The sequence below is a fragment of the Eleutherodactylus coqui genome, chromosome 1 (genome assembly GCF_035609145.1).
Source record: "Eleutherodactylus coqui strain aEleCoq1 chromosome 1, aEleCoq1.hap1, whole genome shotgun sequence".
NCBI classification, from domain to species: domain Eukaryota; kingdom Metazoa; phylum Chordata; class Amphibia; order Anura; family Eleutherodactylidae; genus Eleutherodactylus; species Eleutherodactylus coqui.
Genome location: NC_089837.1, coordinates 75219051 through 75246801, shown reverse-complemented (window position 1 = coordinate 75246801; position 27751 = coordinate 75219051). Strand labels below are relative to the sequence as shown.

General features: G+C 44.9%; 1 protein-coding gene across 1 annotated transcript; it reads right to left on the bottom strand.

Moving 5' to 3' along the window:
• Positions 1-5894: 5894 nt before the first annotated feature.
• LOC136621682 (uncharacterized) lies at positions 5895-17217 on the bottom strand. Its single transcript, XM_066597347.1, has 3 exons — positions 16475-17217; positions 9995-10044; positions 5895-9177 (listed from the first exon to the last, which is right to left on the bottom strand). Exons 1-3 carry the CDS (start codon positions 16928-16930, stop codon positions 9036-9038), a joined length of 648 nt encoding a protein of 215 aa, XP_066453444.1. The 5' UTR covers positions 16931-17217; the 3' UTR covers positions 5895-9035.
• Positions 17218-27751: the final 10534 nt, after the last annotated feature.

The following is a 27751-nucleotide window of genomic DNA, read 5'->3' as shown; positions in this document are numbered from 1 at the left end:
GCGAGCATAATTGCACATATGGCCTTCTGTTTTAACCCTTAGGGGTAGTTTTTAGGCGAACGTGGTTTCCCCCCTTATGCTGCTGTAATAATCACAGCTGTATAACAGGACAAAAAAACCCACTGAAGCTGATGGATTTCAGTGGATTTGTTTTAACTAGTTCTTTACTTGCCCTTTAATACTATGGCCGAGAAAAGATCAGCCTGCTCTGTAGTAAATAGAACGTGCGGAGAAGATCGGGCAATGCCTATTTTTCCACAGTTTTTTTTCCCCACTCCTGCGCTCTGGTGCAGAGTGTGAATGACCAGCAAAAGGGAAGAAATTGCCCTCATTCAGGCGCAACTGCGCCTCGTGCTGGTGAGCGTAGTTGTGCATACGGCCATCGGTTTTCACCCTAAAGGGCCTACTCTGGTCTTCAGCTCAGTTGTGTAGGCAGAGATTAGGTAGGCTTAGGGCTCACACCCACTTGCGATTTTTTTTAACGCTGTGATATCACTATGTTTTTTAACGCGATTGTCAATGGGACTTTCTAATGTTAAAAACGCATCGCACTAAAATCACAAAGCACCAACTTGTGATGTGTTTTTAACATTAGAAAGCCCCATTGACAATCACAGCGATATCGCAGCGTTAAAAAAAACGCAAGTGTGTGTGAGCCCTCATTGAGAGGGATGAACTTTGCAACAAAGACAGCGATAAAATTGGCAGGTCGCGGGTTAAATTCCGCACCACAAGTCAGTTTCGCACATATTTTGTCCGGGTTATTTCCGCAACTTGTGGACAAGATTCTCAAAATCTTGTCCACTTTGCCAATACTGTAAATGTTGCAGAATACCACTCCGGGTGAACCCCACCGATATGTTTACAGTTTGCTTATTTCCCGCTATATAACGTACATTTAGGTCATGCAGGTGCGGGGTATGTATGAAGAGAGATCGCGGGGCAATAGCTGCAATCAGCAGCAACTTTTAAATTCCCGCAAACGATGTTTGGGGGTCCCGTACGCCCACCTCCCGTGTGAGATGGCTTGATAGGCTGCCTGTCAGATCGCAGTATGATGTAATGCTATAGCATTACATCATACTGCAGGAGCGATCAAAGCATCGCTAGTTGTGGTCCCCCAGGGGGGCTAAAAAAAAAAAAAGTACAAATAAGATCAATAAAGTTTTATTAATTGTAAAAAAAAAAAAAAAAATCAGAAAAGTTTAAATCACCCTCTTTTGCCAAATCTATAATAAAAAAATCTAAATCATAAAACAAAAATACATATTTGGTATCACCGCGTCCGTAAAAGTCTGGTCTATCCAAGTAGCACAATATTTATCCCGCACAGTGAACGTCGTCCGAAAAAAAAAAAAAGAGCGCCAGAAATGCACTTTTTCAGTCACCCTGTCTCCCAGAAAAGATGATCAAAAAGTCCTACATATTCCAAAATGATACCAAAATAAACTACAGGACATGTTGCAAAAAATGAGCCCGCGCACAACTATGTTGATGGAAAAATTACAAAGTTATTGCGCACAGAAGATGGCGGCAGAAAATAATTTTAAAAAATGAGATGCCTTCGAAAAAAAATAAAAGTAGTACAGAAAAAATAAATTAAAAGTTTGGTATTGTAGTAATTGTACTGATCCGTAAAGTTTACAGGTCATTTTTGTTGCAGTTTGTGCGCCGTAGAATCAAAACGCACTGAAAAATGGCGGAATTTAGTTTTTTTTTTCATTTTACACCACTTAGAATTTTGTAAAAGTTTTTCAGTACATTATATCAGGGGTCCCCAACTCCAGTCCTCAGGGACCACCAACAGGTCATGTTTTCAGGATTTCCTATGGTAAGAACACCTGTGGCAATGTCTGAGGCGCTGACAATAATTACATCACCTGTGTAATACTGAGGAAATCCTGAAAACATGACCTGTTGGCGGTCCCTGAGGACTGGAGTTGGGGAACACTGCATTATATGGTACATTACATAGCACCATTGAAAAATACAACTCGTCCCGCAAAAAACAAGCCCTCATACAGCGACGTCGATGGATAAATAAAGGAGTTATAATTTTTTAAAAGGGGAGAGGAAAAAACGAAAAATGGAAAAAAAGGGGGCTGTGTCATTAAGGGGTTAAATGTGGCCTTTGAGCCGCCTGCACACAGCTGGGTCAGATCCCGCAGCAGTATCCAACCCTGTGCCTGGCCAGTGACCTCCGCGTACCTATCTGGATTCTTCATAATCTGTATTGCGGATGTGTCAGACAGCACGCATGCGCAGTACAGATTATGCCGCGCTGACACGGGTCCTGTGGCCATTCTGCAATCATGACTGCAAAATGGCCGTAGGACAAACTGCTTCCATTGACTTCAATGGGAGCCGTGCATGCGTAGCCCTCACAGAATTGCTGCATGCTGCGATTTATCCTTTGCGAGCGGAAAATCGCAATCAATTTCTGTTAATGGAAGTAAAACCACGTATTTCCCAGCATGCTATGGGGCGGTATTTGCTGTGGAGTCCGGAGGTGGACGCCCGCTGTGGACTCCACAATGCAAATCCGCTGTGTGCGTTCGGCCAAAATAGAACATGCTGCGATTTTCCATCCGCGAGCGAAAAGTCGCAATTGATTTCCGCTCGTGGACTTGGAAAAGTGATTTTCCACAGCGTGTCTGTGCAGTATTTGCTGTGGACTCCGGAGGCGGACGCCCGCTCCAGATTCCACAGTGCAAATCCGCCCGCGTTCATGTGTGCAGCGGGCAGTGGGTGAGCTGAGAAGGGTTTAGCAGTGAAGCCCTTCTGTCAGTTACTTTCTTCCTGAAGCTTCTGTACATTCAGGTGTTTCTTACATGATCTTACACTAATGATGCCCTTATCTTTGCAGTAAGTGCTGTTATCTTCCATTAACCAGGCAGCTATGGTCTTCCTTTTAACCTCCGCCCAGGTTTTCCTTACTGCTGCACTCCAGCTCCGCTCCACCCCACTCACAGGACAATCACACTGAGTGCAGGCTGCCGTCGGCTCTGCATATGAATTGCCCGCCTTCCTTCTGACAGGGGAGGAAGCGCTCTGATTAGGCTGTTGTGCGGAGGAGTGTGGGGGGACGAGGAGCTGCTAGATAACAGTGTTTTCCGGCAATCCCCCTCACCTCAGGCTGCCGTCAGCGCTGGATTTGAACTGCCCGCCTATACTTCTGACAGGGGAGGAAGCTCTCCCACTGAGCTGCAGTGCGGAGGAGGGGGTGATACTAGAGAACAGCACGCGTGCCAGGAGAAAGGGCTCGGCGTGCCCTCTCCGGCACGCGTGCCATAGGTTCGCCAACACTGCTCTATATACTACACTGCACGGGAGAGCCGACAGCTCCTCTATATACTACACCGCACAGGCGAGCCAATGGCTCCTCTATATACTATACTGCACAGGAGAGCCAACAGCTCCTCTATATACTACACCGCACAGGCGAGCCAACGGCTCCTCTATATACTATACTGCACAGGAGAGCCGACAGCTCCTCTATATACTATACTGCACAGGAGAGCCGACAGCTCCTCTATATACTACATCACACAGGAGAGACAACGGTTCCTCTATATACTACACTGCACGGGAGAGCCGACAGCTCCTCTATATACTACACCGCACAGGCGAGCCAAGGGCTCCTCTATATACTATACTGCACAGGTGAGCCGACAGCTCCTCTATATACTACACCGCATAGGAGAGCCAAGGGCTCCTCTATATACTATACTGCACAGGAGAGCCGACAGCTCCTCTATATACTACATCACACAGGAGAGCCAAGGGCTCCTCTATATACTACACTGCACAGGAGAGCCGACAGCTCCTCTATATACTACACCGCATAGGAGAGCCAAGGGCTCCTCTATATACTATACTGCACAGGAGAGCCGACAGCTCCTCTATATACTACATCACACAGGAGAGCCAAGGGCTCCTCTATATACTACACTGCACGGGAGAGCCGACAGCTCCTCTATATACTACACCGCATAGGAGAGCCAAGGGCTCCTCTATATACTACACTGCACAGGAGAGCCGACAGCTCCTCTATATACTACACCGCATAGGAGAGCCAAGGGCTCCTCTATATACTACACCGCACAGGCGAGCCAACGGCTCCTCTATATACTATACTGCACAGGAGAGCCGACAGCTCCTCTATATACTACACTGCACGGGAGAGCCGACAGCTCCTCTATATACTACACCGCATAGGAGAGCCAAGGGCTCCTCTATATACTATACTGCACAGGAGAGCCGACAGCTCCTCTATATACTACATCACACAGGAGAGACAACGGCTCCTCTATATACTACACTGCACGGGAGAGCCGACAGCTCCTCTATATACTACACCGCATAGGAGAGCCAAGGGCTCCTCTATATACTATACTGCACAGGAGAGCCGACAGCTCCTCTATATACTACATCACACAGGAGAGACAACGGCTCCTCTATATACTACACTGCACGGGAGAGCCGACAGCTCCTCTATATACTACACCGCATAGGAGAGCCAAGGGCTCCTCTATATACTATACTGCACAGGAGAGCCGACAGCTCCTCTATATACTACATCACACAGGAAAGACAATGGCTCCTCTATATACTACACTGCACGGGAGAGCCGACAGCTCCTCTATGTACTGCACCGCACAGGCGAGCCAACGGCTCCTCTATATACTATACTGCACAGGAGAGCCGACAGCTCCTGTATATACTACATCACACAGGAGAGACAACGGCTCCTCTATATACTACACTGCATGGGAGAGCCGACAGCTCCTCTATATACTACACCGCACAGGCGAGCCGACAGCTCCTCTATATACTACACCGCACAGGCGAGCCGACAGCTCCTCTATATACTACGCTGCACGGGAGAGCCGACAGCTCCTCTATATACTACATCACACGGGAGAGACGACAGCTCCTCTATATACTACACTGCACGGGAGAGCCGACAGCTCCTCTATATACTACATCACACGGGAGAGCCGACAGCTCCTCTATATACTACACCACATGCGAAACAGCTGTCTGTGTATGGTTTTCTGGCTTGGTTTCCTATTCTTAATCATTGTTTTAAAGACTTGTTTAAAGAGTCGTACATTGATTTGCAGGAATGCTGCCATCCAATAGGTGGTGCTGCAGAGGTAATATTCCATCTTCCTTATTTGCATATATTACCCAGCGGAGAATGCATGGCCTTATTAGTCGCCTCACTCATCTCCTAGGTGTCTCCACACACCTTCTCTTAAGGAGAGATGACACCCCTCCTGACCAATGTGGAGCATATGTGCAACTCCCTCAAGGTGCAGGTGTTTTGCGCTATATTCTGTAGGAAGGTGTACGGCCCCTTCTTCTTTTTCCATGAGGAAACAATCCCAAAGATTTCGCACCTGGATGCTATAGATATGGCTTCTGCTGCAGCTGGGACAGGGGAACAAAACTTTTTGAGTTTCTGTTTCCATTGAAATCAAATTTATGTATCTGAGTCATTAAATGTGAATTCTGAACGTTTCACATTGGGAAGATCATTTGTAATAACTGTGTAGAGGTGTTACTTTTCATTGTAATCCTGTTTGCTCTGATAATGAGATGACTGCTGAAATATTTTCTCAACAGAACAGGACGTATCAGAGCATTTTTTAGGTAGTCATTGCGACTGCTGCAGGATTTTAAGATTTTTTTAATACAAAGATTGTGACATCAAGAGTTAAAAATATCCGCTAAAAATCGTAAAAACTAGGTTTAACATCAAAAAAATTATATAATAGGCCATTTTTTAATGACACATTCCCCTTGTGCTATACTCCCAGCATTGACTACTGAAGAATGTGTTAACAAGCATGCGTTGTGTTCTTTGCGTATGGATGTAACATATCATATAAAACAGTAACAAGAAACATTTATTCAATATGAAAAACACAGAAAATACTGTTTCAGATTCTTCACAGTACAGCACTATGCCCTATATAGATACTCACTGTAGTAGAGTGTGAAGGGTCGTGTTGAGTGAACTTTTGAAAAGTTTGGTTTGGCCGGTGAGCCGAATTTTGGAAAAAAGTTGCACAAGGGCCCTAGGTTCAAATCTGACCAAGGACAATATCTGCATGGAGTTTGTATGTTCTCCCCACTGTGTTTGTATGGTTTCTTCATAATAATCACCTTTATATAGTGCATGCATTTCTTGAGAAGAAACACAAACACAGGGGAAAAATACAAACTCCACGCAGATGTTGTCCTTGGTCAGATATAAACCTAGGACCCCAACAGTGCTAGCCACAAGACCACGATGACCACTACCTTCTTCTAGTGGGTTCGACCATGACAAATTGCCCATACCGAACTTTTAGCAAAGTTCAACCTGAAACACGGTTCGACTGCTTTGGTTCGCTCAATGCCAGTGTAGGCTGTGTACGCTTTTCCAACCAATTATTTTATAGTGCTCCACTGCATCAAAAATAAAAACATGAAACAACTTTGCAAATAGTCTTGATTATAGCCACTTTTTGTACGCAGCTCTTACATAGACCTATGTGTTTTCATGGTTAAAGACTATAAGGAAAAACCGGTGTGTAGTCTGATCATGCATGTGTTACTCCGATCGGACTCCTAGCTTCTAGCTAGCCTGCAAGCAGTAGAAAAAGGAGCAGATGATGGAGAGAGTGACACATGGTCATAGGTATGCAAATCTGCAAAGGAGATGCATATACAAAAGGCTAAGCGACTATTTGCAAAGCTTTTTTTTTTTGAACAATAAAAAAGTTACAGGTGTGAAAAAAACCTTTAATGTCATACAAACTAGAATACGTTACCTGAATTGGGCAAAACCAAAAAACACAACAACGACAAAAATCCATAACAGACCCAACTGTAGGAAAAGAGGGTAACGAATGACCAGCATCCTACCGGCATTAATTAATAAGCTGTTTTCGTTTTCTAATATCAAATACAATAAATTACCTTCCCTTCATTTTATTAAAGGGGTTGTCCACTTGTAAACTAGAAATGGTCTATCCTCAGGACAGGTCATCAATAGTAGACTGGTGAGGGTCTGCAGCATGGGACTCCCACCAATAAGTTGCACTGAGCTGTTTTCTGCAGGAAGCAGATAGCTCTGTTCTCATTGCAGTGGTCAGGTTGGTACCCCGCCGTTCAGTTGTCTGCAGGGCCGGTGTACTTGTGCACTAAGCTATTTTCTGCAGCTTGGTATTGCAGGCACTGAAGTGAATGGGAACTTAGCCTGTGACACCAAGCCTGGCTACTGCAGTGGAAATGGAGCGGTCTACTGCATGCAGAAGTCAGCTCAGGAAATAAGTGCGCTTGCCCAGGGAACAGAGAGGGTGTTCCAGGTGGCAAACACCAACCGATTTACTATTCATGGCCTATCCTGAGAATAGACCATCAATAGTTTACAACTGGGCAACCCCCATAAGCTCGAAAAGCTACCGAAAGGACAACTCAGCACCCTATGTCTTTTAAGTGTTATTAAACTACCTACACAAGGCTTATATACATATATTCTGTACATACAGTGCAGACACCATGTAATGCTATAGGCATCTTTGTCATAGTGTTTATACTTTCTACAGTCAAGATAGTCAGCCAATCTATATGTACTAAATACAGAAAGAGCTCTCTATAGCTCAAATGGGGGAAGGTTATTAAAAATGGTGCAAGGGAAATGTGAAGCATTGGTTCATAGCAAACATTCTGATTCCACCCTTCATTGTTCACATGCCTTTTGGTAAACAGAAGGAGCAACTTGACTGATCACTCTCGGTACCTGCTCTGCTTTGCACCAGCCTTGATAAATCTCAACCAAAATATTTTGCTTGAAAAATGAAATTTGCAGATTTGGCTGACTTTTATCTACGGCCTAACTTCTGATTTACTTTTCATTTTTGATGGAAAATCCACTTTAGTAGAAACATTTGTTCATGGTCTTCACCATTCGTCTTGGTCGGCTATGATGCATCTTCACAAAACCGTGACAGTCCTGAAAATATCCTCAGGATAGGTCATCAATAGTAGATCCGCAGGGCTCCACCAAGCAGGATTAAGGCCTATCAGCTGTTTCAGAACTGGTTCGCTGAGCTGATTTCTGCAGGAAGCAGACAGCTCCGCTTTCACTGCAGTGGCCAGGCTGGGTAAGGCAGCAAAGCTCCATATCATTTCAATGCTTGCAATACTAGGCCTGCAGAAATCAGCTCATTACACGAGCACACTGGCTCTGCCAAGAGCTGATCAGCGAGGGTTCTAAGTGACAGACCCCCACTAAGTTACTAATGATGACCTCTTAGTCCATCAATAGTTTGCAGCTAAATAACCCCTTTAAATTGTACCTAGGGTCTGTTTAATACAGTCCCAGGTTCACCAGTATGTTTTGCACTTAAGCCATGAACAAGGTCTTAGGCCCAAAAGACGAATTAAATACAGTGTTAAAATAAGCTTGTCTGAGAAAGCCTTAAATGCATAGACAAACCTCTATATTATATAACCTTTCCAAAAGTCCACTCTTTTATAAAAGACACCAAAGTAGGTTTTCAGTTCTATTATATACCCTGTACAGTGACCTGTTCTTTGAGAAGACCACAGCTCTAAACTATTTTTCAGTGAAAGTTTGGTTGGTCATTTTTAAGAGGTTTCACCTTAAATCATTAATATCCCCACTGCAAACAACTTGATTAATGTTTTGGTAACACCTTGCAAAACGGGTTGGATGGATTATTTGTACTTCGGGAATTCTGTTTTAGCCTCCAGACTTCCAAAAGTGAAGTAAGTAAGCATTTTCAATCTATAGTACTACTTCCTCCCGTCCTGATGGGGCAGCATATAAATATCTTGTTATTGGACTTGCTGGGTTGCAGCCCCTCATGGAGTAATAACAAAAAAAACACAACAATTTAAATGATCAAACATCGTCTTCGCAGATCTATAGTAGCACAGCGAGACAGTCTGGTGACAGCTACATCAAGGGGTGGAAGAGTTGACATATTTTTAGTCTCTCTCGTGGGGTTTGGCTCTCACATTTTTCCACAGTACATCGGGGCAATGGGATGGAATTGTGAGTATTCTTGTTCAATTCTGTCCATCAGGGCTTCCTCTGTGTCATCATATACAACAGGGTCTTGTGCTTCCATATGATCAGGAGACGTGTGAGACTGCCTAGGAGTCAACAGAAAACAGAGATTTCAATCAAAGATCAGGAATATATAGTATTTTACGTTTTGTAGAAATCACCTATCTGCATAGTCTATAAGTGGAAATTGCATTGCACAATTTGGATATCGCAGTATGAATGTTATAGGTAAGGGGAGTAGGGCATACAAAAACTACATAATCAGTCTTGTTCCCTTTTGTGATACCCCAGAGGGGTTTTTAATTCTCAGCCCCTAGGGAAAGAAATGGATATATATCCTAGACAAGGCCGAACGTCTGTCCAGTGTCTGAAGTGGGATCTCAAAAAGAATTGGGAGTAGGAATCTTTACTGTAGCCCATAATTGTACTGGATCATCACTTATACGTGTGATCAGAAACGCGAAAGGACATACTGGCAAAAACTTGACCCTTGGACTGAGGGTATAAAATGGACTTAAAGGTTAGTTCCTCTGGTTGCATAGTCAAATTGCATGTTACCATGGTCAGAAGATCAAAAAATATCACCGTGGTAATCTTCCACAAGCAGTTAAGAGCATACACCATGATTAATGGTCTTTGGAGTAATTTATGGCACTGCACACTATGATATCAAGCATATTACCCAAAATCAACTATATATTACATACTTCAACCAAAAACAACAGAGCTCGATGAAAAGAATTGAACCCGGATTTATATGAAAACATACGGTATAAGCATTTTTTGGAGGGTAAGAGTCATCTGTGAACAGAATTCTGTACCCCATCTTCCCTGCAGTTCAGTTCATCTGCCATATTCATAGAGCAATCACACTTCACACAAAGGATTTTTTTCCATACGTACCGCAGTAAATTGTTGTTTTCAAGGTCGAAGATCCTTCTGCTTCCTGGAGCCTGAAATTGAGAAAGCATTGTAGGTTTGTTGGACCATATTGACTTCTGTAACCATTTGTTATTAGCATATCATCCATAAAGTGCTCTACAATGGATCTGATCCAGGCTTCCTGAACTTTCACCAATACCCTTAAAACTGTTGTATAATATTAAGAGACAGAAAAGCCCCATAGAACACTCAGATGTCATCTAGTAGGGTATCTGTGTACTTTTGAGATGTTTTTAAGACCAAGTTAATGAAGATAAAGAAAAAGAAGAGGAAAAAAGAAGAAAAAAAAGGAAAGAGGAGAAGGAAAATATTCTTCCTTCTCCTTTTTCCTCCTTTTAGTGGCTTCAGCCAAAATGAACCACCTGAGATTTGGGTTCTCGCTGAACCAAATATTTAGCAAAACTCAATCCGAAATGGGCTTCTACTGCTTTGGTTTGCTCAACACTAGTGTACTGATTTCAGTATCTCACAGTCCTGGCTTGTGAAAGCTCTAAAACCTCCTTATGTTTTTGAAACCTCCCTAATGCCATTTACAGTATATGGGATCTAAAGTAATTCCGGGTGAAAGGTTAGATAAATGATTGAGGTTGCTTGCTATTGCCATCTATTGGATAGCAGCATTCCTTCAAATCAAGGTCTGACCCCTTTATACAGGTCTTTAGAACAACAATTGGGAATTGAAAACCAAGCTAGAATAGGAAAAGTCAGGATCAACCTTGTTTCCGGATGTGGGGCCTTCCTCAATAGGGCGATCACCCCACTTTTAGGTTCTCTTGCATCAGTAGGTTAGCGCTAAAATTCCCAATTTCCTCATTTTTGTGCTTCATTATATAATATTTTGTATTATCCGTGTTTGTACTTGGAGTGTATAACCGACACATAAATTGCGTCTGTTTTGGACGCAGTGATATATTTGCTACGTCCATCTTGGACGTAACAGGAGCTTCTGATGCAGATGTGAATACAGCCTAAGCGGATGGGTCACATATCTTACGACACAGTAGAGGTGAACAGTGTTCACACAACAATGGTAAAAGCAGCTATGCATTTGAAAGAGAAAATAGCATGAAATGGCTGAAAATAGACACAAAAACAGAAAATCTAAGTGTCTGCAAAATGAATCAAATACCGGTATTATGTGAAAAGTTTTTAAAAAATAATTTAAGGTGTGGAGCGTGTTAAGGATCATGGGTTTATGACAAGCAAAGTGACTAATTTAATAAGGCAAGATAAGACAAGAACACGGTGACATAAGACGCTGCTCTCAGCACGTAACACAGAGGGCATAAGTTAAGTATATATACTTATTAACTTTATACTTTATTATACTTCTAAAATAACATAATGCGCGCAGTAACATTCCCAATGACTCCAAGTCTGAAGGCTATGAAAAGAGCTGCTACTATGTGTCACACCAACGTACATCAACATCTCTGGAGGCCATATATAAGATAAAGTGGTGATCATCCCATTGAAGGGTGCGTTCACACAGTGTAAACGCCGCAGATGTCCCACCTTGGGAATTGCTTGTGAAAAATCTTCATCATTTACAGTACACACCATGCGGATGAGATTCTAACAAATCTCATCCGCATGGTGCGGAAACAATCCATGGAGAATCCACAACATGTTGATGGTTTGCTGTGACTTCCCACAGCAGGATTAACCCCTTTTCCAAGCTGCATATAAAATGCATAGTGTCGACATACCCCAAAAGTTAGTCTTCCAAGCCTGATATGGTTGGCTACAATACATTGCAATAACCCTTTGCAATCCAATTTTGGATTCAGGGTTTCCTAGGGGGCTCTCTCTTTCTGCCATTATACAATGGCGCCATCTGCTAGCTAGAGCCAGTACTGCGGTATGGGACATGCTGGAGAGGCTCCTAACAACTGAGCGGCCAGTAATCTACAGTAAGAATACCCTGCCGGACGTCTTCTGACATCGGAGCTGTACAGTCTTCAATCAGAATGTCTTTAGACGGCAGACAGTGGATTGGAAAGGGTTAATTAAAAAAAAACAACACAACGCTAGCAAAAAACTAGGGATTTTCCTTCACCAGACTATCACTACCATTTATCATTTTGACTTACCAAGAACTGACAGTCATACTTCTCTTTCCGACTTCCTATTAAATCACAAGCTATACAACCAACGGCATTTGGATTGGGGATCCAATTTTACAAAATAACCTCAATGTTTTTACAAAGTATTTACATACAATGGCATGCCAAAAGTCATGGGACATAAACTAATATTGTGTAGGACCCCACTAGTCCAGCAAAGTGCAGCAATTCGGCATGGCATCAATTCTACAAGTGGACAGAAGACATATGGAGGGATGTTGAGAAATGTCATCTGGATAGCCATCCACAGCTCCATCGTATTTGTAGGTGTAGGATCTGATGTGGGAGTGGACCTCTCCATCACATGCCATAAATGCTCGACTGGACTCATAATGGGTGAACGTGCAGGTAGCATCTTTCATAGGGACTCTTCAGAAAGTTTCTCAAACCAATTCTGGACAACCTGGGTTCGAAGGCACAATGCATTATCCTGCTGAAATATCTCATTATTGTTGGGGTACATAATGGCCATGAAGGACAGCAAATGGTCATCAAGCAGTGAAAAGTAGCAGTCACTGTTCAATGATGTGTTGAGGCAGACCACTAGACTAAACCCATGCCATGAGATCACACCCCACACCATTATGGAGCACCACTAGTCGGCACAGTACCGGGGTCCATGCCTTCATGAGGGATGTGCCACACACAAACCCTACCATCAGTCTGAAACAATTGGTACCATGACACATCGGACCATGACACATGTTGCCAGCCCCCTAGGGTCCAGTTAGCAACCTCACAAGCCCGGGTGAGGCACTGTATCCAATTCAAATATTGTTGTGCTGCCAGAGGCACTCTCGTGGATCTTCCATATCCAATGGAAGCTGAAGAACGCTGCACTGACCTGCAGGATAAGCATGTGGGGCCTCCTGCATTGAATGTGGACGTGATTTCTGCTAGAGTTGCCTGTCTGTTTGCATGAACAATTCTAGCCTGGTGCCACCAATTGCAATCATAGAGCACGCATGGGCAGCCACTATGCTGTCCACTGTGGTGGTCATACCTTCTATGAAGTATTTCTAGTACACATGTGGCAATATGGATCGAGAAATGTTAAATGCCCGCACAACTTTGTAAATGGAATGCCCCACCCGACTGGCATCTACTATCATACCTCATTCGAAATCCAGTAATTCACGTCGCCTTGCCGTGAGCAACCCTTAATCATAAGAGAACACCTCAAAATTGATACAACTGTGGACATTCTCAAGCAGTAACCTGACTTTTGGCATGTCAGTGCACTTATTATCTACAATTGCTACATTAATTATAATGTATGGCAATATTTATATATACAACATACACAGTGAAGACCTACAAATCAAACTGACCCTGACGAGAGTCAATTTAAGAGATTAGGGTATATTCATATTCGCTTTTGGAAACTCAAATTTCCTGTTCCGTGAGGGGAGCACAAAGCAGATCTGAAAGACGGAGCTTCAGAGATCCCAATACTTCTGTAAGGGCTCTACAAATTTGGTAATCCTGTCTAGAAGTATAGTAAAACCCTATAGAAGATGGTAGGTGCCTTATAAGTAACGGCTCCAGTTGTATAGAACCGTATTATGGTCGTGTATCGTAGGGTTTCGATTCACCACCAGGTGATGCTATGAGCAAACATTTATAACTGTGCAGTCTGTATAAACAGAGATCCGATTTGCATTCTCATTGGACTTCAGCCAGTTCTGGATACAGCGTATTTGCATTCCCATTCAAGGCCTTAATTTCAAGTCACCTGTTACATCTCTAAACACTGTAGGCTTAATTGAGAGTCATGAGGACATTGATTTGAAATGAGATGGACTGTACGGGGCTGATGGTGCGCACCCGTTGGATAGTAGCGAAGACATTTTTAACAATTCTATGCAGGACATGCCGGAGAGGTGTCTTTTAGGTGTGAGATCATTTACAAAGCGTTGGCAGAAAAGTAGGGATGGGTATGGCGAAGCAACACTTCAACCAGCAATGGCACGGCATCTAGTGGCCACACAATGAGCTAGGCATTGCCATTGTATGCTAAGATATGGCAGCGCTAGTCTTGATAGGGGCTGGGTAGTGGTAAACCCAAAGCTCAGTTTGCTGCTGGCCAGGTACCGCTAGCAAGGAGGTGGGGCTGAGGTGTTGGGATTTCAGTTGGGCTTGCCTGAGATATAGTTGTGATTATATATATTGTGTTTTGCTATCTTGTCTTTGTGGGAAAGGGTTAAGGGTTTAGCATTTGAGGGAGGCTAGCATGTGTGTTTCTTATTGATATAGATGCAAGGAGTCTAAATAGCCTTTAATATGGTCTGATAATTGGGCAAGGATGTTCGCCCGAAGGTTCTTTTGCTCGATCATTGGGCCATGTAAAAGTGCAAATGATCAACTAACAGATGAGTGATTATTCGTTGGCTGATCATCTTATATATACAGGCATGTAAATGCTTGTTGCTCATCTATACATCTCCCTGTGTGAATGCGGAGACTTGCAGCTGACCAGTGACAGCTCTATAGCAAGGAACGACCGTATTAACAATGGCTTGTCCCCTTATACGGTCGACCTGTGTAAGGGCCTGTAAGGACGCTGATTTTGTTGATAGGTAGCCGACGACACCACTAAGGTGGTCAGAGGTCGTGCAGAGCATTTAAACAGAAAGACTTGCCGGTGGCTCACGGGCTTCTTGCTCAGCGCTTCACCTCCTATTGGGAGCGCTGAGCAGGGAGCATTTGCACCGGATGAGAAGCCAGCGAGCCAACAAGATTTTTTAAGCGGACTGAAAAATCAGCAAACAATTATCTCTCTAATTCGTTTGTTTCAACAAATTTCAAGGGATAATCATTATGTATAAATGGGTCTTAAGACAACCCATAGAACATAAGTTCTATTAGGGCACATCCATTAATGATAGGGAGTTTCTAGAAGACGGATGACTGTCCGCTGTGAGCAATGCATGCAATGAACATACAGCACTGATTTTAATGGGTGCCTTGTAGGACAGGTCTTGTGTTGGTTGCGCCCTCTGTAGTACCTTCTGTTGGTGTACCCCTTCCCCATATGGCGTAGAAATAAGAAGTAATCATCAGCATCATACAGTATGGTGCTCTAATAACACTTCCACTCTAAATAACAACGGTACGTTTTGTGCAAGCATGAAAATCAAGCAATGATCGGCCCGTGCAAACAGGCAGTTGTTCGTCTGTGAATTACTGCCTGTTTACTGTGAATGGAAGCAATCTCCGGACCATTCCACCTCTATTTGCTGAGCAATCTTCGCTCCTGTCCAAATATGCAGGAACAATAATCGCTGGGCAACTTTCTGTTTAAAAGGACCCTTAGGCTAATTTCACACGGGCAAGTGTGATATGTGGATGTGAAACCCGGCTCTTATTGCGCTCGCCATTGTGCGATGTTCATGCAGATGCGAGGCATTTTTGTGTTAAAAATACCTTGCATGACTTCAGGGAGGCAGGAAAACCTTGCATCGCACTCGCGTGCACCTCGCACTCCATGTAATGCTTTGCAGGCCCCATTGAAAGCAATGGCAAGGCGTTCCGTGGGAACGCCCAAAGATAGCACATACCACTCATGTTTATGACCCAATTCAAAAGAATGGGGTTCCCATTTGTGTGAGATTTTCTTGGCCGTGTGAAAGCCTTAATCAGCTGCGACTGCACTGCAAAAGTAAGCACATGTACAGTAGATGCAGCAGCACCCTACCGGCACTAATCTACCTGTACAGCCGTTTTATTACTAATTTGTGGCAACGAGCTTAGGCCAAGCCATCAGTAGCTCATGCTTCACCAAGGTCTGGTGATGTGCTGTAAGGCCGGCCTGTGTGCCAAGTAATGGTGCAGGGAAATTAGAAATAGGCAAATAGGCAAACCCCCAATACGAGGCTTTACTTGTTTAACCCGAATGACTAGGGCACAAGTAGCATAGGACAACACATGGACACCAGACTATGTGATGTCCGATAGACACTACATATTCACATGCACTGGCTTGTATTTCTCTTCCGCGAAAAGGACAGGAATAGGACATGTCATGGGAATCCCATGATGGTCCGCATGAAAAAACGACCACATGTATAGCATCATAGACTATAATGGGCTGTGTGCTGTCTGTGAAATTACATGGACAGGACATAGCCCAAAAATATGTTCGTTTGCACCTAGCCCAAGGAAGACCCAGAATCTGAAATGGGGTTGTTAAAATACTAATTAACATCCATGACCAATTAGATGCACCCTGGAAATCATTCTAGGTAATGGTAACTAAAGCCCTCAAATATGTAGTCCCTGAAAGCTGTCGGGAGTAAATATGCTTTCTACTCACTGTTTTGCTGCAGCTATCTCCTATATCTTGCAGTCTGTGTTGGGTTTGCTCACTTTCACAAGATACTGGATGCAGCTCTGGTTTAATTCTTAGCATCCTTGGAACTTGTTTATCCTGCCTTTGATTTTCTTGGCCCTGTGACAGCGACTCGGAGCTATAGTTAGTATGGGTTAAGTTTGTCATCTCCTGTCCTTTACAAATGGGCTTCTGCCAAGACAAGCAATCCTCAGACTCAGTCAGTATGTCATCTAGTAGCTGCAGATCTGGGTCACTTGGAGGGGGCCTGCTTTCTTTCGTTTCCAAAACAGACAGGGTGGCCTGTGCCGTCTTCCCTTCATCCCTTTCTTTCTGCTCACAGACAAGGCTTTCTCCTTTGGATACCTCTTTAGGGTGCAGAGGTTGTTGACTGCAAATGCTGATGACTCTTCTTTTGCTCTTACTGCTGCCACTGCCCATAGCAGCACAAAACGGAACTGTGGAGTCTTACATGAAGCACATCTAGTCAATTATCCTTACTTTTTAGTATCAGTCTTAGCATATACTCCTTGGAGCACTGTAAACATTCTTAAAAAGGTCTTCAGTGTATCCAGCCATCAATGTTCAGGTCTTGAGAACCTCCTTAAGATTGCGGCTCCTTCTGCAGAGGAAGCTTCTCACTTCTAAAATATGCATTTCTCGGTTTGACTTGTGATGTGTTAAATACTTCTCTCTCGCTCCTTCGCGCTGTTCAGAGTTCCTGTCACACAGTTAAATATTAAAGTCAGACTGGAAGCAAAGCACTTTGCACTAAAGCCAGAAGCTGCAGTAAAAAGTTAACTCAGACAGAGGAGTGTCTGGGCCAACTACAGGCGGAGCAGGGACAAGAGCCTAAAATAATAGATTCCAAGGTTTCGAATTTTCCTAAGCTTAAAACAGGAACGGAAATTGGGTGGAACTGGTGGATTCTCACCAAAAGTAGGAAAGTGTAAAACAAACTGCTTACAGTTCACCGTACATGTGAAGTGTTTCTGTATACTGGAAGAATTAACTGTGGAACATGAAGGATAATTCTAGCTGAGTATGTAGTGTAAAAAGTAGGATGTTGACCATTTACCTGGTCCAAAAAGTACTTGGCACTTAGAAGATGTCTCCTCGCCACATGTGCCAATTCCTCCTGATTGGCTGGAATCGGCACATGTGGCGGGGGCGGAGCTACGCGATGATGCGTACAAGGGGCGGAGCCAGAACGCCGCTGCTGCCGGAGGGAGCCGAAGGTAAAGGACCCATCTGCGCAAGCGCATCTAATCCGGCGATTAGACGCTGAAACTAGACGGCACCATGGCGACGGGGACGCCAGCAACGGAGCAGGTAAGTGAATAACTTCTGTATGGCTCATATTTAATGCACGATGTATATTACAAAGTGCATTAATATGGCCATACAGAAGTGTATAACTGCACTTGCTGCCACGGGACAACCCCTTTAAGATTCTTCATCAGGCAATACTAGGATATATTTGAAGATATATATACACATACAAAAACTCATAGAACTATCTGTCTACCGCCCTACCTGTGCTCTCCGCTCTTTTAAGGACTTTAGACTAAATTCCTCTCTGATCCGAACCTCGTACTCCCATCTCAGAGATTTCTCCTGAGACGCACCAGTTCTCTGGAACGTGCTATCCCAATCAGGATAATTCCCAACACCCACAGCTTTAAGTGTGCCTTCAAAACACCTCCTTTTAGGGTGGCCTACCATATTCCCTAATCTAAGCTCTACTCCATCTATCCTGCCTCTACACTCTCCCTTGGGAACCTGAGCCCCATTTTCCCAGTGAATCCTCCACACACCACCTCTTATGTTTTTCACAAACACAACTGGCGATCCACTCACACAGCTTTATGTATATATGTATATTATCCTATGTGTATATTTCCCTATTGTCTGTAAGCTCTTGTGAGCGGGCCGCTCACCCCTATTGTTTAAGATGTGCATTGGTTTATTACTGGATGTTATTATCTATTTTTTGTATGTTTTTTAAAGTGATGCAGAATATGTTGTACACTATATAAATAAAGATTATTACATAAAAGCACACAGACACGGTGTGATTAATTTATACTTAAAACAATAGCAGAACAGGATGAGCAGAGGAGTGAATACTTAATTAGTCCACTAATAGGAATGTGAGAGTTTATGGTTTATAAATTGATGTTGGGGAAAGGGGGGCAGCCAGGTCTCTGAGCTATCCCTGCATCAAAATCCCTGCACCACACCATAAAATCCTAAGGCTTCACGTCCACGGGCGGGTGTAAGGGTTGTGCTGGCTGGGATCTGTTGTGCCACATAGGTTTCTAGCAGCACAGCCCCACAGGTGGGGAATGATTAAGCTGGCTGGGTATGGTATCCCTGCACTCTAGGGTCTTACATGCTTGTACATGTGTTCTGTGTGTGAACAGTGGCTGGTCCAGTGCTTGTGCAGGTGGCCAGACATCAGGTGTGTTAGCGCAAAATTCGCTATTTCAGATATACTGTGCGTTTCCAAATTAAATAATATGTGTACAGGCCTGGAGAGCCTTCAAAGACCACACGGCTTACATCATGTGTCCCAAAAGAATCTCTAGCTTTATTAAGCACGGGTAAAACTTAAATAAGTTTCAACACAGGAAGTCAGGCAATTTAGCAGTTACAGTGAGCTGATAGGCCATTTCTCAGAGGGAGGTATTTGTGAGGTAGCTTGTGATGTCATCCATCTGGGAGGAACTTCGGTGAGCACGCTCAGTTCATTCTTGAATTTGGTCTCATGAGAAGAACATCCTGTTTCTCCTCTCTGCTTGACCAAGACAAAGACAAAGATATTCCTAGATAGGTTTCTGCCAGTTAGAACTGGTTTGACCAGTTCTTGGACACACAGCACTGCTTCTCCAATTCTTGTGGAGGGGGGGGGGGGAAAGTTCCCTTCCCCCAAAGGATTAGACCATACACAAAATACAGTATATTCACAGTTGACAACAGAAAATACATACAAAATGGTGAACATATTGGATATCTCCCACAGGTGTAGATAGCCGTGTTCTGTGTATATGGTGTGAACAGCATCATGTTCTGTATGTCTGTGCTGGTGGCTAGAAATGAGGAGTGAACTGTTCTATGTGCTTGTTCTGTCTTGCATGTTAGCCCTAGTGTGGTGGTGTGTGATTTGTGTTCTGTATGGTTCCACGTATTAACCCTTCAGGGATAGTCAGGACCGAGGTTCCAGTCCGGGACCGCCTTTTTCCAGATGATCACCTTGCTTATTAGGTAGGATCCTACCATTCTCCCTGCAGCTTGGGGTCAGTTGTCTTGCTAGTGTAGGGAACGTGAGATACGAGGACCCTTGATCACTGGTCTCGCGGCTTAAGTGACTTGGCCAATTCATGAACTAATCCCTCGTATTTATTACAGCAATTCCATCTGTTATGTGTGCTGGTATGCAAGGTGAGTGTTGGTTTCCTGTTGGCAGTCCTTATCCCTGGTAACGTTCCGTTGGGTGTTGGACGTTATCCTCTGGTAACGTTTGCGTGGGCCCGGTGCTCACTTGCCCACAGGAACGTAAGAGCGGGTTTAATTTATGAACCTGCGCGAGAGATCCACAAATCATGCTGCCCATAGGGAAGCATGGGCATCAGCAAATTAATTTAAGCATGCGGATTGCCTTTCTGAACCTTTCGGTCTGGAAAAACAAATCGCAGAAGCTGTCCGATCCGTGGCAAGCATGGGCCACCTGCAGGGCTGGATTCCATGTGGGGTTTCCTGCACGGAATCCGACCTGACTGTGGACATGAGGCCTTAGAGTTATTCATGCCTGTGTAAAGGGTCTCAAAGATGGTCACAAGTTTGTACTCCCAAGTTCTTCTGTGGTGTTAAGATTTAAAGTTGCCTTTTAATATAATAATCCTTCGTATGTTCTGTGTTGTGTCCTTCTCAGTCATAGGTATCTGTCTTTTTTAATTGTGTGGCGATGAGCTCTCATCTTTGCTTGAAGCTTTTCTCCTGTTTCTTCAACATAAAGCCCCCGAATTGGACATCAGGTACACAATATCGGACACAGAACATGTGAATGTCCCTGGGATCCTATAGTCCTGCTGTGTGTTGGGGATCCGTATCCTGTCCGCAGTCAGTATATGTGAGCAGGTCTTGCAGATCCTTACTTTGCAGGCATAAGTTCCTTTTTGTGTGTCAGAGGGCAATGCACTCCTCATTATAAAGTTCCTCAAATTGCCTGTGGCATAGATGGGGAGAGTCTTGGAATATGATGTCCTTTTAAAGATGGTGTAAATGTTCATCCCTGTCTGTTGATCTAAAGCAGATGATTCGGTTGTATCTGATGATGATGGACTTTTTAATATATTTGGGGTGGAAGCTGTACAGGGATGTCTTATTGAGTTGTTCAGACTGTTCTTTGCTGGTATACAAGCTAAATCTTTCCCACCCAGCAGCAATATATCTTCTGTAGAATATCTGTCCCTAACAACAGACCATGTTTATATAGGCATATAAACGTGATGCTGCTTCTTTCTTTGCTTCCTCCCATAGAACCCCAGTATACAAGCAAAATATCCTCTGCAGAATATCTGTCCCTAACAACAGACCACATGTTATATAGACATATAAACTTGGTACAGCTCCTCTGTCCTGTGCTGAACTGTAAAATGGCCTCTGGTTATACTATGCCTATATTATATATGGCTAGGTCATGTGATATAGGTGTCCAATGACACTGCAGCCCATACGCAAGATGGAGGACACATTTTGTGATATCATCAAAGTGATGTGGCTACACACTAACCTCTGTAGCAGGCATTATGGGAAATTAGATTTTTGGGCAATTTTTAGAGATGAGCGAGCACCAAAATGCTCGGGTGCTCGTTACTCAGGACGAAATTTCCACGATGCTCGAGGGTTCGTTTCGAGTAACGAACCCCATTGAAGTCAATGGGCGACCCGAGCATTTTTGTATATCGCCGATGCTCGCTAAGGTTTTCATTTGTGAAAATCGGGGCAATTCAAGAAAGTGATGGGAACGACACAGCAACGGATAGGGCAGGCGAGGGGCTACATGTTGGGCTGCATCTCAAGTTCACAGGTCCCACTATTAAGCCACAATAGCGGCAAGAGTGGGCCCCCCACCTCGCACTGTCAGCATAAAGATCGTTCTTCTCTGCCGCAGCAGTAACAGCTGTGGCAGAGAAGAACGATGTTAGCCCATTGAATTCAATGGAGCCAGCAATACAGCCGACTCCATTGAAAGCAATGGGCTGCCGACGATCGCGGGATGAATTGCAGGGAAGGGCTTATATATTTAAGCCCTTCCCGACAATTCATCCCGCGATCATCGGCAGCCCATTGCTTTCAATGGAGTCGGCTGTATTGCTGGCTCCATTGAATTCAATGGGCTAACATCGTTCTTCTCTGCCACAGCTGTTACAGCTGTGGCAGAGAAGAATGATTTCTCTTCTATATGTTCTCAATGGGGTCGGCGCTGCTGCCGCCGGCCCCATTGAGCGCATATAGAGAAGAGAACAGGAATCGCAGATCGCAGATAGGTGCGATCTGCGATTTCTGTTCTATAATTTATCAGACGAGCGCATAAAAAGCGCTCATGTGTCCGATAAAAATTGGCCGGACGCATGCGCAGATCGCGCGAAAAACGCCCGTCTGACTAAGGCCTTAGTCAGACGGGCGTTTTTTCGCGTGATTTGCGGATCGCATGACAGATGCGCATCCGCAAATCGCGTGACCGGTGCCCGAAAATCGCCCGAAAATCGGGCGGAGCTGTCCAGCGCATTGCATTCAATGGAGCCGGCAATACAGCCCGCTCCATTGAAAGCAATGCGCTGCGGTCGAGTGTGGGATGAATTGTCGGGAAGGGCTTAAAGGGGTTGTCCTTCGAAAGCAAGTGGGTCTATACACTTCTGTATGGCCATATTAATGCACTTTGTAATGTACATTGTGCATTAATTATGAGACATACAGAAGTTATCAGAAGTTTTTCACTTACCTGCTCCGTTGCTAGCGTCCTCGTTTCCATGGAGCCGTCTAATTTTCAGCGTCTAATCGCCAAATTAGACGCGCTTGCGCAGTCCGGGTCTTCTTCTTTTCTCAATGGGGCTCCGTGTAGCTCCGCCCCATCACGTGCCGATTCCAGCCAATCAGGAGGCTGGAATCGGCAATGGACCGCACAGAAGCCCTGCGGTCCACCGAGGGAGAAGATCCCGGCGGCCATCTGCAGCAGGTAAGTAAGAAGTCACCGGAGCGCGGGGATTCAGGTAAGCGCTGTGCGGTGTTCTTTTTTAACCCCTGCATCGGGGTTGTCTCGCGCCGAACGGGGGGATGTTGAAAAAAAATAAAACCCGTTTCGGCGCGGGACAACCCCTTTAAATATATAAGCCCTTCCCTGCAATTCATCCAGAAAAGTGTTAAACTAAAAAATATATATATACTGACCTACCTGCTCCCGGCAGCCGGAGTTCCGCACTGAGCCAATCAGGGGGCAGGTCTGACTCACACCCCCTTCACACCCACTGAATGGGTGTGAGTGAGACCTGCCTCTGATTGGCTCAGCGCTGAGCCAATCAGGGGGCAGGTCTGACTCACACCCCCTTCACACCCACTGCAGGACGGCCGCGCGGAACTCCGGCTGCCGGTAGCAGGTCAGTATATATATATTTTTTAGTTTAACACTTTTCTGGATGAATTGCAGGGAAGGGCTTATATATTTAAGCCCTTCCCGACAATTCATCCCGCGATCGTCGGCAGCCCATTGATTTCAATGGAGTCGGCTGTATTGCCGGCTCCATTGAATTCAATGGGCAAACATCGTTCTTCTCTGCCACAGCTGTTACAGCTGTGGCAGAGAAGAATGATTTGTCTTCTATATGTTCTCAATGGGGTCGGCGCTGCTGCCGCCGGCCCCATTGAGCGCATATAGAGAAGGACCGTTGGGGTTCTTGAAGCCTAAAATCACTCCTAACACTCTCCCTATAGCAGCCCCGGCATCAACAGCACTTTCCCTCAGCTAAGTGAGAACGCATCTGTGGCGAGCCGCGGGCCGGCAGATTTTAATACTCGGGTGACACCTAATCTCGCCAGCCACTCACTGCAGGGGGGTGGTATAGGGCTTGAACGTTGCAGGGGGAAGTTGTAATGCCTTCCCTGTCTTTCTATTGGCCAGAAAAGCGCGCAAATTTCTCAGGGAAGAAAATGAAAGTAACTCGAACATCGCGTGGTACTCGTTACGAGTAACGAGCATCTCGAACACCCTAATACTCGAACGAGTATCAAGCTCGGACGAGTATGCTCGCTCATCTCTAGCAATTTTCACTGAAAATTCGGTTGAACTTACCTGATTAGATTTGGCTAAAATTGGGTCAGTCATTTTCATTGCCTGGCCGATCAAGACGAGCAACACTAATCTTGAGCTCAATGGGGGAAGGGGCTGATATGATTGATGACAGCCTCAGTACATCCCTGCTTAACATGTTGGCAGTATATAAGTAACATAAATAACTATGATTACGTGTAGGATTCCTTGTTATCACTTTTAGATCAATCACATGTACTTATTATTTCCTCTCCCCCAGGTTGTAGTCAGTTCTATGGAAGGCTTATAGACTTGAGTTTGTGCCAATCATAAATGGATGATAGTGTTGCAGCATTCATTGGCTTATAAATCAGTTGAGTCTAGAGATTAAACACATTATATAACCTCACAATGACTCTACATGTCTTTGTACCATCTAACACTTGGTTCAGTTAGCATTACCCTTCTGTGGATTTTATAACCCCTTCCCTCTCACGCCCATCCACCAGTCACAAACCATGTTCATTTAGGGTGAATGAACATGGGCGGATTTAAATTGCACAATCCAGAGCGGGCGTCCGCCTCCGGATTCTGCAGCAAATACAGCCCATAGAATGCTATGGTAAAGTGATTCTTCAAGTAAACAAGGGGAAACCACAATTGAAAATCGCAGCATGCTCCATTTTCCTGCAGTGACCGCACGGACGGCTTCCATTGAAGTCAATGGAAGCCATCTGACCCACGGCCCTGGATTCTGCAGGAAAAACAGGAATAAAAAAAACAAACTGTATTGCGCATGTCCAATGGCGAGCCGTGTGGACCATCAGCAGTACAGATGAAGATTCAAGAAAACATGGACGCGGGTGCTGCAGGGTTCCACATGCGGAATCCACTCTGCTGTGTTCATGCAGCCTTACAGTGTGGTACGTAAAAAACCCATAACCCCCACATCAGTGTTAAGTGAAGTAAAGGAGTTTCCACCTAAATTTATTTCCAAAGCTAATTAATACTGGTACCATTACCCAAATCAGTGTTTCCCAACCTTTTCAGCCTTGGGGCACCCCTGGGAAAAAAAATTTACGGCGCAGCATCCCTACTAAAAGGGTGTGTGGCTATGGTGTGGTCAGGGGTGTGGCTATGGTGTGATCAGGGGTGTGGCTAGGGTGTGGCTTATTACAAATTATGATTTTTACCTTCATCATTATAAAAAGGACAGTGCTGCCTAAAAAAAAAAAAAACACACAGGAAAGGGCGCTGGATGGGCTATTGATATACATTATATTTAAAATTAACATGTTGCAGAATTAAATCCCGCACCACATGTCAAAATCTCATCCACTTTGCTGCTACAGCTACTATAAATTCCCCAACTAATCTGCCCCGTGTAGTAATAATGTCCTCCCCCCATGTTGGTGGCCCCACTAGTAATAGCGACTCCCTATATTGGTGGCCCCACTAGTAATAGCGATCCCCTATATTGGTGGCCCCAGTAGTAATGGTGATCCCCACAGTGGCCTCTGCAGTAATAGGTGACCCCTATTGCGGCCCTGGCAGTAATAGGCGATCCCTATTCCGGCCCCAGTAGTAATAGGCAACCCCTGTTGCATCCCCGGTAGTAATATGTGACCCCAGTAGTAATAGCAAACCCTATTGTAGCGCCACTACAAGGGACACAGGGACAGTGACAGAGGGCCCAGCGGCAGCACACATGGGCACGGACAGCGGGGCTGGTAAGGGGAAGAGAACAGCCGACGGGAGCGGGGACAGTACAGGGGAGATGGACGGAGTTAAAGCGGGGACCGCAGGTGGGACAGGACAGCCGGCGGCAGCGGTCTCAGTAAAGGGGAGAGTGAGAGGGGGGAGCGGAGTTGGGAGACGACTGTCGGCGGAAGCGGCCCCAGCAAAGGGGAGAGTGAAAGAAGGGAGCGGAGTTGTCAGACGACTGGCAGCGGCCCCAGTAAAGGAGAGAGTGAGAGGGGGGAGCGGAGTTGAGAGACGACTGGCGGTGGCCCCAGTAAATGCAGTGTGACAGCGGGGAGCGGAGGTGGGATGGGACTGCCGCCGGGAGCTAGGCCGGTGTGTTGTACTGCTCACCTGGCTCCTGTAGCAGCTGCACCTCTCTCAACGCCTTCGCTGCTTTCCCCGACGCTCAGGCACACAAGTTTCTGCCAGGGCCTGTGGGCCTGATGACGAGCAGAAAGCTGGTGGCCAATCAGCATCAGGGGGAGTCAACTCCCTGTCCATCTTGTCTCCACCAGGACTTCCTGGTGGCGACAAGATACAATAATACAGACGTGATTTCCAGCCAGAGAGCAGCGGCACACCGGTTGGGAATTACTGGCCCAAGTATTAGACTAGTATTAGACTCCTTCCTCTTGCTCCTTGCAGGCTGCTAAGACACTATTTCATAGAGGCCCCTTTTACACGGAACAATTATTATGGAAAAAAAATTGTTCAAACGAGCTTAATGAACAATAATTGAGTGGAGGCAGGTCACACATCCTGGTTGCGGTGCAGCGGGACAGATTTATAGCTGTGTTTTTCAATTCCAAAACCCAAGATCACATCCATCAGAAAGAGGTATTGATTTTTCCTTATACCTCACTTTCCTTTGTATTTCATCCAGTATAAGACAGCCGGAGTCGCACTAGAATGTGACAAAATACACCTTTTATGTTGTACTGCTGTCAGATAACATAGTAAAAGCAAATAACAACAGTAAATAGGGCAATAAAAAGGATAACTAATGATTCTGAAACCCGCTAAGTACCTGAACTCTTCCACTACATTCCTCTGTATTTCAGTTCCTGCCATTGCCACAGAGGACAGTAACTAGGATAAGGCTCAGGGATGTTTTATAACTTGCTACTGTATAGTGCGAAACACATGAGACGGGATGAGGGGAGCAGCCAGCTCTGCAGATGGTGACACATTCATTTGGCAGGAAACATACAGTACTTGTGAAAGAACTGAACTGCCTGTGATGAAAATAGAGCATGTGGGAAATACTGAGCTCTTCTCCTACGTGTACAATAGCTGACGTTCTTTACAAAAGAGATGTTAAAGGAGTTTTCTAGGACTCTACATTGGTGGTTTATTGGGCAGTGTCTGACACCGGGAACCCCTACGATTAACAGAACAATTCCTGCAGTAGGTGACACAGCAACGTCCATATACACTCATTGTCAACAAGAACCCCCCCCTCTAGAAGGAGTTGTTGGAATTGAAGGAAGCCTTCTCTGTGTGATTGTAATGTTGATGTAAGTGATTACAATGTCAGAGCAAAAGGATCATTTATTGTGGAAAACTGACCACTTGAAGGGAGGCTCTAGCACCCTGTTGTACCACCTCTAGCTTGGATACAAGATGTGATACGGGCGGGCATGGAGGCTCTAGTACCCTGTTATACCGCCTCTAGCTGGGATACAAGATGTGATACTGGTGGGCACGGAGGGTCTAGTACCCTGTTGTACTGCCTCTAGCTTGGTTACAAGATGATATGGGAGAGCATGGAGGCTCTAGTACCCTGTTGTACTGCCTCTAGCTTGGATACAAGATGTGATACAGGCAGGCATAGAGGCTCTAGTACCCTGTTGTACTGCCTCTAGCTTGGATACAAGATGTGATACTGGTGGGCATGGAGGCTCTAGTATCCTGTTGTACCGCCTCTAGATTGGATACTAGATGTGATATGGGCGGGCATAGAGGCTCTAGAACCCTGTTGTACCGCCTCTAGCTTGTATACAAGATAGGATACGGGCAGGCATGGAAGCTCTAGTACCCTGTTGGGCTGCCTCTAGCTTAGATACAAGATGTGAAGGCTGGCATGGAGGCATAAGGTTCTGTATGGTTTCCTGCTGCATATTGGTCCACATTTGCTGTAACTGAGCCTCTAGATCGTGCAAACTTGTAGGCTGTCAAAAGTGGTGTCCCAGATGGTCACATACCTGTGC

Excerpts from the sequence above, each read along its gene's own strand:
- LOC136621682 (XM_066597347.1), bottom strand. The coding sequence starts at position 16,930 with ATGGGCAGTGGCAGCAGTAAGAGCAAAAGAAGAGTCATCAGCATTTGC. Across the intron at positions 10,045-16,474 it reads GAGATAGCTGCAGCAAAACA|GCTCCAGGAAGCAGAAGGAT; the intron begins GTGAGTAGAAAG and ends TCTCAATTTCAG. Across the intron at positions 9,178-9,994 it reads GAAAACAACAATTTACTGCG|GCAGTCTCACACGTCTCCTG; the intron begins GTACGTATGGAA and ends GTTGACTCCTAG.